The sequence below is a fragment of the Epinephelus lanceolatus genome, chromosome 7 (assembly GCF_041903045.1).
Source record: "Epinephelus lanceolatus isolate andai-2023 chromosome 7, ASM4190304v1, whole genome shotgun sequence".
Taxonomy (NCBI): Eukaryota; Metazoa; Chordata; class Actinopteri; order Perciformes; family Serranidae; genus Epinephelus; species Epinephelus lanceolatus.
In genome coordinates, this window is record NC_135740.1 from 8,023,685 (window position 1) to 8,038,644 (window position 14,960).

Sequence of the window (14,960 nt, forward strand, 5' to 3'; positions counted from 1 at the left end):
AGCAACTGCACTGAGTTAGAGGAGCTAATAATGCTCACAATCAAATATTTCTTCCTGAGTTCTTCAAGACATCAGAACAATGAATAAAACATAAGGTGTAGTGAGGTACAGTATAACCTGCTGTGGGTCACCATAATTTGATTTCTACCCGGGGCTCCATGTAGAACTGATGATGCAAGATGACATCACCAAAACTGCCCAATGAATGAGATGCCTGTCAGTCCATGTTTACTCTTCTTGGTTGTAAAAAAGTTAGTGTGAACACAAAGTACCTACACTGACTGTAAGATATTTTTACTGATGTTCCAAAGGACCAACAACAGACCACTGCCTTGATCTGACATAGCGGTAAATTCTAACATGTCAGTCTCATAACTCAAACAATCAGAATCCAACAAACAACAGTCATTGAGGGACATAGAAGAACTGACTGCAGCCATTACACTGAAAAGTCACAGAGCAGAGCTGTTCCCAGGGTTAATATAACTAGTTCAAATAAAACCTTTCTGCTGAAAACTACAACACATTTTTCATCTCCATAAAGTCATCAGAATTTTTTTTTCTAATCCACTCAAATCACCACAAAGCCCACTGCCACAATGTTCAGCTTGTGTTACTGTTAATGTTCTCAGCAATGTTCTCAGCTACAACACCATGAAACCCATTTGCTGTTTAACACAAATAAAATAATGCACCTAGGTTATCAGAAAATCAGGGGTGCTGAGATAAATCTTCTCCTTAATCCATTGCAACCAGGACTGTGAGGAAAATAACAACCAAAAATGAAATCTTCCAGTGAAATTAAAAAACGCTATTGCAGTCTGTGTTTATTTGCTCCGAACAGCCAATGCAGACATTAGCTGTAGCTAGAAACTCCAGAACTTTCATTTATTTTTCTCCAGTCTGTCTCCATGTCCTCCCGTCTGTATGTTTATGAAGTAGATTCATAAAGCTCAACTTTCCCCTGACTTTCATTGAGCAAAAAGAGACCAGAGTCAGAGTCAGATTCCTTGTATGTGCACACATACTTGGCCAATAAATATATTTTGTATGGAATTGCGCTCAATCTAATATTTGCTTCACGCTCTGTATGAACACACCTTTGTATTTTGGGGTGTTGACATGGACATGAATATCCTGGTTATGAGAATAAGCCTGGTTTTGATCATATCCAGGATATGATGTTTACACAGAATACAAAGACATCTGGTTATTCATATCCCCGCATACATAACTAGCTTCCTGGTTACTGATTACTGCATGCAATTTGCGCAGCTGCCTGTTTTAACAGAAATAAACGGGCTATGTGATATGGATGCAACAGGAAATATTAAATATGTTAGCAGTTTTTGCTTCAGCTTCCAGATCGTGGTGGATAAGCACAGGGGAGACCTTGTTTTGCCTCCAGGGCCTAAATTGATGTTCACTTTGGGGATAGCCTGTTCACTTCATGCTGTAGTTGGGGAGCCAGGCATGCGTATTTTACTGAGGTCTTGAGGAGCTGCAGTGTTTGTTTAATGACAGACATGATATTGCTGGCACATACGCTGAAAAAGGTTTCTCGCTCCCGGGTTTACTTTCAGAGTATGCGGGCCAGTGACTATATGCAGTAATGCTTCTCCCACTGGCCCCGCCCACGAATTCCAGCTCGGCTCACAGACTTCACGCTGTGATGAAGTCAAATTTAAATAGTATCTCCTGACATCTCCTTTACAATGGTGGTCTGTGAGAAAAATCGTTTTTGGGCAGCAGGGGATTTTTTCATTGCTATATAGTAAGTGGCCATTGGGAAAAATTGAAAGCAAGGCTGAGTGGAATTAGTGGGGGCTGGGGGGGGGGGGGTCGCTACCATTAGCAAGCCTGTTAGGCTTTATTTTCCCTCTCCTTCTTCTTCTTTTTATTAATCAAGTGGTGTACAGTTGTGAACAAAATACTAAGGGCAACAAACAAAAAGGAAGAGGGAAAACTTCTGTAATATTCTAGAGATATCATGACTGACTAGTGCTAGCCTAGCCGACAAAGCAAGTTAGAACTTAGCTTGCCAGCTATAGCAGTTTATGACCTTGCCCTGCGAATATAGTTACTACATCTCCAAGCTTCTACCAGGCCTTGACACGTGGTTGCCTCCCCTCTTACTCTTTTAACATGTTTCTCCCCATCTTCTTTTTCTCCTCTTAGGTGTGTTGCCATACTCAGCACCCGTCTTCCCCTTCCCTCCCTCCCCCACTGACTGTGTTGAAGCTCTTCGAGTGTGCTCCGCCGACCCCCGGTGTGAGGCGTTGTACCGGGGCTTAGAGCTGTGTGCGGCAGATGCAGCAGTGACCCCACTGGGGGAGCAGGCAGCAGCCGAGTGTCTGGAGAGACAGGACGCTCTGCTGGCTAAACACCCCGCTCTCTTGGCCTGCAAGTGCCAGCGTGGCTTCCGCAAGGAGGAGCAGTGCCTGCGCATATATTGGAGTGTTCGTCTGCTGCCAGGTCAGTAAGGCCTCTGCTCGGGCTGGAGTGTGGGCAATATGCATGCAGGTCTGTATGTGGGGGCATGTCTATGCTGAGTCTCTATCCATTCATTATCTCTACCAGCTCATTCATTTCAAGGTCATGGGTGGCTAAAGCCAATCTCAGTATTGATTTGATACAAGGTGAGGCTCACTCTGAACAAGCAGTCAGCTTATGACAGGGCTTTAAGATGCACTGAACAATATTTCTATAACCAACGGCTCAAATGACTGTGTGGACTGTGAAAGGGGTTGCTTCTAGTGATGAACTCATTGAGATTTATTACCAACTCTGTAGTTCCCCTCAGCTCAGTCAGTTTGGTTTAACAGTGTGCAACTTTTGTTGGTTCAGTGTCCCAAGCATATGCCTATAGCAAACAAGCTCTGATAACCCCTCTGTACATAACCTGCTCAGCTTCAAACAGCAGGTACACAAAGTTAGAGACTAGCTGGGGAACATACAGTAGTGCAGCATTTAGCAGCTAAATTTTTCGCAGGAGTTGGTGGAGCCCAAAAACAGAGCTAAAAGAAGAGTGACTATTAGACTTACATTCATCAGGTGGACACAAACACAACTTCAAATGAATGCTAATGTTGCTATGTGTCTGCTGAGTGGGGAAATAGTTAACTGTATGCTAATAAGTTAGCCATACAACTTTTTAAGACCATACTATGTCAAACGTGCATGATGGGGGAAAAAAAAAAAAAAGCAAACAGCAGTATTAGTGCATCTGAAAGGGCAAGTCGAGGACTGTTTAGTCGAAACCTGTTGGTCATCCATGTATTATTAAAGGATTTGCACTTATCACAATGCCCTGGATGCTTGTCAGACTGCCAACCTATACTATGGACTTATATATTAAGTAAGATGGACAGTCACTGTTTTTATTCCTATTTGACTACTTGCCCTATCCGGGAAGAGCACCTGATTTTTTACTATCACCACCATCTAGTTTATTGACCCAGTGTGGCACTCCCTATTTTTTCTTCATGCATCCTGTAATTGCCCAGCCCATGGCCACAGTGGCTGCTGTTCATCTTAAGTTACATATATATTGGGTTTCTTTAATGAATAAAGCTGGGCATATTCTTTTCTTTTTCTACTTGTCAAAAATCCCATATAAAATACCCAAATCAACAATATGTTACTCTCAGTCCTTTCTGACTTCCCTACTCTGTTTGTGGCTCTCAGCCCCAAACCATATTAATGAAGAGCATAGTAATTTAAAATGTTTGGGACTATTTTCAGCAGCGGATTAATCCACATTTGGTGCTTTAGTGAGTATTTGTGGCAGCAGGATGATGTATGTGGACTTGAGGCAAATTAATTTGCAGTGTGTGTGTGTTCATGGTAATGAAGAAACATACAATGTGTAGCTTATTTATGTGATTGTTTACAACAGTTGAGCTCCACTGAACTCTTTGGAAACACTGACAGTATTTGTTAGTTGGATCAATTTAGTATATACTTGGTTTTGCTATTTTCATCAGATTTGTTGACAATAAGAAACTCAGCCTTGTCCTTCAAAACTGTCTTTAAATGATTTTCAAGCTCAATCCCAATACATTCCTTGCTCCTACTATTCTGCCCGTACCCCTACGCTTTGTGTGTTCATGTCTAGGGGTAGGGTGTCCCACTATTTGTGGGGATAGAGGAATAGGCCGATGTGTTAGGACGAGATGGCCCTCCAAACAGGGGTTTTTAGAGGCACACTCCAAACCCAGTGTTATTGGAAATCATCGGCAGGATGGTTGCACAAGCAGCAAAACAAACCCACAAATGTATTTTCTTGGTTAAAAAAAGATATCAAAATGACGACAACCATTGTATTCTCTTAGTTTAATGTTGTTTAAATGGTACTTTTCTTTGTAACAGGCATAACAGAAAAAAGTGCTGGTATGCTGATGTCTTTGTAGCTAACTAGCGAGCTAGCTAATGCTATATTGTTATTGCTGATTTGTGAATGACAGTCTGGCATTTTGACAAATTTCCATGTTGCATTGCCCCCTTCCCACCCAAAACTTTACTAAAGCCCAGCAGCAAAGTTACTACACTTGTTACTGCTTCTATAATATCAGTGTAGACTGTCAGGGTACTAGTTGCTAAAAGCCCTTTTTACACAGAAATTGTGCCATATGGTTGCTATGAAGTCCCTTCTTTGTGCCACCTTTGAAGGTTTGCACAGAACCAAACGACGGCAGCATCACGCCGCTCCAGTATGTGATTTTAGACTGCATCCTAGCATCACAAAATCAAAAGAAGCAATACAAGACATTTAACATAACAGTGTCAGCCTCTAGTGTGACATATAACATGCATCAGCAGCACTTTATAAACAATAACAATGGCATAACATGTCAATAACAACCATATACCGTCCCTGTTATATGGCAGCTTATCTTGTCCTTTGAGAGCAAGGAGCTCCCAGACGTCATTATTTTCCCAATTTGCAGACATATATAGCGGCTGTTCTTCTTCTTCTTCTTCGTGTTAGCTGCTAACTGCTATTTTTTTTTTAAATCTTCTGTGGTGTCTGCATAACACATTTTCAAAACATCACACTGGTGTACCCCAGGTCCTGTTTATACAGACATTGTTTGGCACTGTTACTGCTTCCGACCCTAGCACTCTGTCCAGCTATCACGTGATTGTACCTTTTATACAGAGAGAGGTGTGGCAGCATAATGGCTTAAAATTCCTGCCTTGAAGACGCAGTGTAAACGGGGCTAATGATGGCTAATTGATGACTTGTTTAATCAATTGACAGTGTCCAACTGAAGTTGTGAATTAATCACAAGTGTCCATGCTTTTTATCTCCGGCAGATAATGGCTGTCATTGTGATTATACCATTATTGCCATGGTGGCATCTTAAGTAAACTCCATTGACAACTACTGATGATATATCAGGGTCTTGAAGGTTGTCCCATTTCAAAGGGAAAGATTTTAGCTACTACACTTTGTAACTCTGTTTTAAGGTGCAAAGGGGCAGTCAAAAATGAGGGGTAGGGGTAACAATACGAGATGAGATTGGGCCTTAAAGTTTGTGTCCCATCATTTGAAATGAGTCAGCTGTAGCATGCGCCTCATGCAGATTATGTGGAAAACACTATGCACAGGTGCACTGAGTATTAAACCCCACCAGTGTTTGTTGCAATTTACACATACAGTATATACAAACAAATAGAGACACATCCTGGAGTAGATTAGAAAACCAATCTGTGATCATGACTATAGCAGCACAGAATGGGCACTGTAGTGTGATGCCTCGCTCTAAAAACACATTCACATTTACGTGAGACTTTCGAAACACTAATGTGCATTTATTCCACAACTTTCACCTAACCACTTTCATGCAGACCAGGTTTAGTTCTACTTTAACCCTAAAATGTGTCATCATCCCAAAAAAGTTTCACGTAAAAGTGAGGTCCAGACAAAAAGACTTCACTCCGAAAACACAGACAGACAGACAGATAGACACACACTCTCTCTCTCTCTCACACACACACACACACACACACACACGCACGCACGCACGCACGCACACACACACACGCACGCGCACGCAGACACACATACACACACATACAGTGAGAGAAGCATATCCGGAGTGCTGGTGTGATGTGTGCATCAGTAAGTGAGCTAACACTAGCCAGTGGACTCCTCCTCCCCTGTGGCCTATTAGTCAGCGGAGCATTAGTGTAATTACACACTCTTCAGTTCCTAACGCTGCTAGGCTGCTCTAGTGTGTCATTACCATAAATATATAGCCCAGAATAGGATTTACATACATAAACACTTTACATGCCATTACATTCTTGATTGAGTTTGAACTTTTGAGTGTGTTCAAATAATTTGCAGCAACAAATGTCCACTAGTCAATCAAGGCTCTGCTAATGGGTTTCACCACTGGACAAAAGCTGTCTTCAATAACATGATCACATGGTGACTTTGGGCTTGCCCACCTATCTTCCTCTCCGTATCCTCATTTTGGCCATGTTGATGAGTTTTAAGTGACAAAAGGACTGTAGTTTGAGTGACACAAGTTGTTTTTTTGATGTTGTGGTGCATGAAGCCCTCTGTATTAAGATAAACAAAAATTATATTGAAAGTGGAGAATGGAAAAAGATGAGAAGATTGATAACACGCTTACATATGTGTTTTAAGCAGAGCTGAAGCCTGGGGGGTTATTAGCCTCGCTCTGCAAAAATAGTTCCCTCATGTAACTCCCTGTAGAAAAATAAATTGCATTTACAGCTCTGTATTTTTGTTCGTGTCTGTCTGTTTTAATTAAGGCCTTATCTCTGTGTCTGAGAATGAAACCAGTGCCTTAAACCTGCATTGTTTCCAGTGGCTAGCAGGGGTCACACAAAAAGAATTCCAAAGAGAAAATGGTCCAACTCTCACTTCATTTATTAGCTCAATTAACATTTTCCTAATGAGTTCATGATCATGATTGCTAGTTTCAAGTCTTCTTTAAGACAGCAGAATGTTCATTTTGTACATTATGGTCCCATTTAGAGTAAAATAGATTATGAAGCAGGCTATGCCATAGGGCATGGCTACCTTGTGATTGACAGGTCGCTATCACAGGGGTGTCCTTGTATTCTTAGTCAGATCCACCCCTCATTCCAATACAGCTCAACCCTCTTGCCCAAATATGGTCACTTCTGGCTCCAAAAAAAAACAAGAAGGCGAAGGCCAAAATGCTAAAATCAGGCCCCCAGGAAGAGCAATTTGAAGCCAGTTTTTGTAGTGGCCACATAAAGGAATTACATTCGTCACGTGGTGCCATGTGGCCCAAAAAGCCTTCTTTCCTTAGACTTACATGGCAATAGAGACATTTGTAAATCAGAGGATGTATTTTCTTGAGCCTCAGAACCCCTGCAAAAAGATTAGTTTCACTGATCTATTTGGTCTGGTAATATTTTGAAAATAGTATCCAATTCTCTTTATACATTTGTGGCCAAACTCAAAGCTTCAGAATGGTAGTCAACAAACCAATGGCTCCCATGGCTCTATTCGCTTATTTTATCCATGTACAGTTTTAATCAAACAAATGAGATCTAACATGTTTATCAGTAAGCTTTAGAGATGTTGGTAGTTTTATTTTCAAACTTTGAAAAGAGACATGGTTGCTGTTTCCTATCCTTTCCAGTGTTTATGCTAAGCTAGGCAAACCTTGTCCTGACTTCAGCTCCATACTTAACAGAGACTTAAGATTGATATTGATCTTTGGAAAAAAGGGAGTAAGTGTTTTACCCAAAATGTATAACTACTTTTTTTAATGAGAAACAAACTGAAGGATGACAGCCTTTGTCACTTGTGTAGTGCAAAATCCAGGGCCCCTTCTTACCCTGCACTGCAGTGATTATAGATATTTACATTAACACTGGGCAGTGTTTAAATAATTACCTCCCACACTGACTTAGCAAACAGACTTAACAGCAAGAACACAGCACTGTGCTAAGAAAAAGCTGTCCACTATGTCTAAAATTCCATTTATATAATGAGCATGAAATGTTATCCAAGATTAATTACATAGCGTACCTGAACAACTAGAGTGGCTCTCATCAGATGTGAAGCATTGCAGGGTGACTGATCTCAGAGCTGCTAGACTTGACATGCAGAATACTGGCTGGACACAACAAGGTCTAATTATCTACATCAGCTCTGGGCAATACTTTTCATATTTTTGCTTCATTTTACCCAAACTTACACAGCTCTGTCTTTGAAATGATGGTGATATCGACCAATCAGTGTCAGCGCTCAGTCCAGTCAGGATAGTCTGAGCCAGCTGGACTGTTTTTAGGTACATTAGTGATGGCTGTGGTCCAGACATTCATGGTCTCCAGAGGATAAATCCAAATGTATTTGCTGACCCCCTCACTCTTCATCTCAACAAATATTGGATGGATTGCTATTCAATTTGGTGCTATTATTGTGTGCAGTTGTTCCCCACAGGATGAATCACTATGTTGAGACCTTGACTTTTTATCCAGCTTCACCAGCAGTGAAATATGTTGACGTCTACCAGAACTGAATTATAACTCCAAACTGTACAGTGGGTATCGAGGATTCTACATAGATAGTAGAATATTTTGTCAAAGAAAGAAGGGAGACTCACAGAGGCAGGCAAGGAAGCTAACATGTCTGAATGTGTAAAGGAATGCTTTTACTTCAGAGACCCCTCTGCACTGCAGGGGATGCAAGGAGAGGCCTTTGTTCTTCTAATTAGCTTTTATAAAGTAATGTCAATTCAGTGCAGTCAACTCTCAGAAAATACCCTGACAAGTAATTTAGGGATAGAACAGAATACATCACAGAATCACTGACACAGAGCATCATGATGGTGGGGCCAGTTTTACTGGGTTTCACCTGTTAACAATCATATATGACTGCATTATAATTGTGGGTAATTTAAACATACTGTACATGACTCATGTTTACTCCCATGATCCTCTAATCATTGAAAGATTTTTCACCACCGTCATATCCCTTTCCTGTATTTCTGTCCACGGCAATCTTATTTACTCTTTTATGTGTCATTGCTTACTCATATCCCTATAAAGTGTTATCTTGGCTCTTTGTGTGATGACATAACCAACCAGAATCACTGTTATCTTACAGGAAAACAGTGCAATTAAAAAAATGGGAGTAAGCTTTCCAGTCTCAAAGAGAAAACATTAAACTTTTACTTTTTACCAGTTAAATGCTTGCTAAATACTTGCCTGTGTATGGATATTTATTTTTTCAGAGACAAGACAACTTACAGTACATTAGGTCAGAAATACTGCCAAAACAGCCAGTAGCCATTCCTGTTTTAATGAGGCTGATGCTGATTTATAATGTTTTTGAGCAAAATATTTAAGGGCCTGATTTAGCTTTGCCTTTAATATTTATTGGCACTAATTTTACATCCCAAAATAATCTTTATTATTTCTCTCTCTTTTCTAGTCTCTGTCAGAGTTGGGTATAACGCGTTACAAAGTAACACATTAGAGTACTTTGATTAGTTTTTGCAGTAATGAGTAACCTAATGTGTTAGTTTGCTGTTTGAGTAATCAAATACTTAAGTACATTTTCAAACAAGACATCAGTTACTTCCGTTACTTTTAGAACGCTGGTCCTTCAGCTCTGAAACAGCAACGGCTGTCGTTTGGTTCTAATAACGGAGATAACGTTAAACCTATCAGTCTGAAAGAAGCCACGGAGCTTGTGGCTCGCTACGTGGTCGGAGAAATGCTGCTGTTGTCTACGGTGGATTCTAAATAGGTGGAGTACATCCCTAGAGGAAATATTAAAAACGCTGGGGTCTTGTCTAACAGTTGTCTACGGCAGCAGATCGTTCTGTGTTTCTACTGGTCAGAGTGACGGCTGTGATGGGAGAATTGGATCTCAGTGAAGGGCAAGTGGTCCATAGCTTTAATTTTGGAGACAAAAAAATGTAGGCTTAGCGCCCTGTGGTCCATTGCCCAATAGGAAATGTAGAATACTCAAAACTACTTTAAAAGTGCTTGAGTTACTTTTCTCAGGGAGTAACTTTGGAAGTACTTTTAAAGTAATTGAGTTACTTTACTCAGGGAGTAACGCAGTAAAGTAACTGGTTACTTTTTAAAAAGTAACACAGTAGCGTACTTTGATTACTTTTAAAGTAACCCTTACCCAACACTGGTCTCTGTGCTGGAAAAAGCAAAGAAACAGCCTTGCTCTAAGTTGTGAATCACATCATGAGGCGCTGTGTGGTAGAAAAATATCTGTTCTTGTTTTTCTAGACCATTGCGTTTTTCAATACAGTCAGTGCCTTTATTTGTTATAGGGTTTTAATAGGGACTCTGGTTCTCTGGCACAGTTTTAGACTAGTTTAGATTTTCAACCAGCTACCTTTTTTACCATTGGGAGGTTCTGTTCAAAGAGAAAAAATGTTCTTGTGGTGTGCCCCAAGGTTCAGTCCTAGGCCCCAGAGATTTAGCTGTTTTCCAATTATTTTGGCTGAACAACTTTTCAAAAATGACCTGCAGATGGCAGTTTGGACTTTTTTTTCACATTGTTGGCTATATATTTAAATTTACAAGCCTCAAAGTGGACATGACCTTAATAAACATAATCAAAATAAAACAATTTCTTTAATGGGACAACTGTGAAAAATATGCTTTTGTTTAATTCATCTTTTCAATTCATTTAATACCCTCATTCCAGATTACAGTGATGACCTCCTTCCAGTGCATTTGAGGGAGGTTACACTGAGTTTCATTTGTGTTTCTCACTTAGCGTTTGCTCTCTTTACCACAGTGTTCGTCTTACATTTGTTCCTTCCAAGCCACTGTGGGTCACATTGTAAGGGATCACTTAACTGTTTGCCAAATGCTGATGTGTTCCTTTTTTCCAGGGGAGGATGAACTAGAAATATCTCCCTATGATGACACACTAATGGATACTCGCATGGCTTCCTTAGTGGCAGGTAAAACACACTCTGACTCCTCTAACTCAAACACACACCTACACACACCTACACACACACACACACACACACACACACACACACACAAACACACAGCCACTCATGCAGTCTTTGTTATGATTAGGTAGTTATAGTCAGTGTCCATCACTGTCACACATGGAGTCATACCAGTGCGCCAGTGAAGCCAAGGACACTCTGCTCTTTTTGAGACATTTCTGTCTCAGCATCCATTTACTAGGGCTGTACCTGACTTAGATTATGTCAGTCGAATCAGTTTTGGCTATTCAATACGAATATTTCATGATTTGTGTTTTTCCTTATAAAGTTTTAAAGTTTGAACAGGGGTGTTAGTATGCTAAACAACCTAACTGGGCTAACAACACACAGAAGTGTGCAACAACATTTTTTGCTAACACTAAATATCACACAAAAGCCAGAGACTGTGTCGTATGATGTTCCTGTGAGCTCTAAATTCACCACTTCTCAGAAGAGAGAAGATGATGTTATGTCAGAGCCTTATGGTGCAAAGTCTCTCCTCCTCTGTGCCACTGTATCGTATCTGCAGCCGTCTGCCCAAAATATCCCTAGAAGCAAAACTAGCAAAAAAAAAAAAAACAAACAAACAAAAAAACCTGCTCAACTTGAAGCAATCTCAGTCAAATGAGGGGTCTTTGACTGATGATTTGAATCTCTGACTTTCAATGGGCAGGTCCACCATTTACACCCTCAGACTTTGTCCTTGTACATATTGTTGGTGCTGGGTAGCAGGGGTTGGATAAGCAAGGCTAGACAGACTTTTCAAGATTTCATTTTGTCAGGAAATTGTGGATTAGCTGTTGTTAGTTGGCTTGTTTTTGAGTTTTGGGGCCAGAGAACATTAGATTACTTGTAAGGTTCTTAAGGACAGTAATATAGTATACGCCCTGGGCTGGATTTGAATACTGTAGACCACTTGACTACAAGGTTGCTGTCAGTTTCAGAGCAAATATAAACTACTGTAGGACAGATCACCACTGACACTGACAGAGTCCAGAGGATCATTCCTATTGATTTTATGACTACCCGGTATTTACTCAACTATCACTCCCAAAGTTCCCTATGACAAGTGCTTCATAGATTGGCTGTTCAGATTTTGCTGTGGATATTCATAGTTTCCAGGTTCACAGGGATGAATCATCATGTTCCTGACAATCTCCTCCACTGTAAACCAATGTTTCTTTGACCATATGGTGATCATTTGGTCAAAATTTGACCTTTCTTTCTTTGGGGAGCCACACAGTTTACTGGGCATATGCACAGGCATATGCATCCCAGAGGATAAACCCATTTCCATTGAGACTACATGAGCTTTCCTTCACCACCGTCAGGACAAAGTAAGCTCTACATTCTTGCCTCATTACTGGTGAGGTTCCCAAAATAGCAGGCCACTTGAGACCTCTGCCAAGCCCCTGGGACTGGAATTAGGACTTATTTAATTTACCTTTACTTAAGAGACTATTCTTCTGGGATTCTTACTGTAACCCAATTAATTTAGCTCTATTAAAACACCAAATTATGCTGTTTTAATACTATTATTTAGTTTATTCTTCTTTATTTTTTGTTTGGGTTACTTAAGTTTACTGTTTACGTTTGTAAGTTAATTACCTTTAATCACTTTGGGTTCAGTGAAATGAATAGGAACTCTACAGAGGAAGGATGATGATCCTCAATGAAGTAGGAGGCTATAGTATTTCAGAAAAACAAAGTTGAAACAACTCTCAGTCCCATTATTGTCACTCTTAGCACAAAAACGCCACATCACAATGTTTCCACTGGCATCCATATTATCAGAATGTAAAAATCTAATCAATAGGAATTATACTTTTTAAACTCTGGACCTCAACTTCTGTGGGAGTCCATTGTCCGACTTGATAACTCTCCTACTGAAACTGATGGTTGGATACCCATACCACTGTTCCCTTTTGCAGCTGCTCTTCCTTAAACACTGCATACACATGACATAAAGTATGAAGTCCTCTACTTTTGTTGCAAGTCACAGATTGAATAGCTACAAGATACATTTTTAACAATTATTATATAAGACTTGACACTTCCATTTCCCTCTTTACAACTTTCTGCACACCCAGGTGTTTTGTGTTTGGCTAATTTAACTTTTAATTAACTCCTCACCCCATCAGCCTCATCTTTCATGCAATTGGATGGTGAGAACCAGTGCCTGAAGGCAGCGCAGGACTGTGGCCTGTATGAGAAGTGTGGCTCTCTGCGATCAGAGTATGTCCTGGCCTGTACCAAACGGGTGCCTGGGACCACCCGGTGCAACCAGCACAAATGTCACCGGGCCCTGCGGCGCTTCCTGGAGCGGGTGCCTGAGGAATACAGCCTGGGCGTCCTGTTCTGCCCCTGCACTAACACCCTGTGTGGTGAAAGGAGGAGGAAAACTATTGTGCCCTCCTGCTCCTACCAAGAGATGGAGGGTCTGCAACCCAACTGCCTCCACCAGCAGAGCTTCTGTCGCCGAGATGACCTCTGCAGGTTAGACACAAAGCCTAAACAGATGTGTGGGGCTGATACTGTTTGTAAATGTAAGAAGGCTGTAAAATGGCGTTATATGGGGCAGTTTGATAACACGTTAATTGTGAAGTTGATAGTCTATGTTTATGTGTGTGAATATCTTTTTTGTAATGATAGTTGTGTCACAAAACCCATCTGCTTCCTTGCAACTTCCCATTGATGAACTGTACAATGTATTGAGGTTAAAAACACACATCTGGAGTATTTGGGTGCTATGTAATCAGGGAATGTGGGCTATTGTCTCTTATTGATGGTGTCAGTGGCTAATTGATCACCCAAGGTGCTGCCTTTTTGTAATTAACACTTGGCAGCAAAATAAGATCACATTGATGATATCCTGTTATTGGGTCAGAGTCAGACGTATTAAGATATTTGATCTTGTTAATATCATCCAGATTGTTAATATCTGAATGTCTATAACTACAGCTGCATGTAAATTCAGCTTTAGATCAGAGTCAGCACAGACGTGTCCCTGGTCAAACCAGCAAGTAGCAGAGCAAAATATATCTGTGTGTCTGGGAAAAGGTGGTACTGGAAACTTGCTGTCATAGTTGCTGTCAAATAAACCTTTAGACCAAATGCACAAGAGCAAATAGTTTTGAATAGCAGCAGCTAATCCTACAAAGCAGCTAACTAGCAGTGTTGGGAAAGCTACTTGGAAATGTAGTGAGCCACGCTACCAGTTACTCTACATCAAAATGAAGTTTCACTACATTGAAGCTATATACATAGATAAATGTTAGCAAGCTAAACTACGAGAAAATGGCAGAAGTAGCTTGCTACTTGCATAGCTGCTTTTATTATTTTTTTTACTTTATGTCAAACCAGCATTATCTCAGTGATAATAAAAACTGTCAGCCAAAGAATTTTTATAAAATTACAGACTTAAATTAAAACTTTCTTCTTTTTTTCGAGGACTTTGTGACATTTGAACATGTCCTCCAATACCATGTCCTCATCAGTCGGCCTATTGCCCCTTCTCCTTCTCTCTCCTTTTACTACTTAATGCATTTCTCTGTTTTGGCCTCTTTCAGTAGGCTATCCGGCTCTGTCACTACTTCAAAGTCAGAATTCTAAAATCTATTTTTTACTAGAAGAAAATAGACAGTAATATAAACAATAAAAATAACAGACCTTAATTAAAACTTTTTTTTCTTTTTAGGGACATTATGAACATGTCCTGCAAACAACATGTGACATCAGCATGTCACTCTCTGTCTCCTCTCCTCCTTCTTAATACTGCTCTCTGTCTCTCAGCTCTTATCTTGGCATAGACATATATGACTGCCGCTGCCTATCGGAGCTGACGTCCTCGCCGGCCGCCATCTTGAATGGGTCTCGCTTCGCCTCCACAGTGCATTCACTTCTATTGAGGAAGGAGCTGTATGCACAAGTAAAATAGAATAACTCACTGAATTTTCAACTGATTTTCAC

At 40.5% G+C, this 14,960-nt stretch overlaps 1 protein-coding gene across 1 annotated transcript in view; it reads left to right on the forward strand.

The window, feature by feature from the left end:
• Positions 1-14,960, forward strand: part of gfra3 (GDNF family receptor alpha 3) — a 107,380-nt gene that overhangs the window by 44,430 nt on the left and 47,990 nt on the right. Inside the window, exons 2-4 of the mRNA XM_033632747.2 lie at positions 2,179-2,475; positions 10,884-10,955; positions 13,133-13,487. Coding sequence (XP_033488638.1) covers positions 2,179-2,475; positions 10,884-10,955; positions 13,133-13,487 — 724 coding nt within the window. The remainder of the gene's footprint in view (positions 1-2,178; positions 2,476-10,883; positions 10,956-13,132; positions 13,488-14,960) is intronic.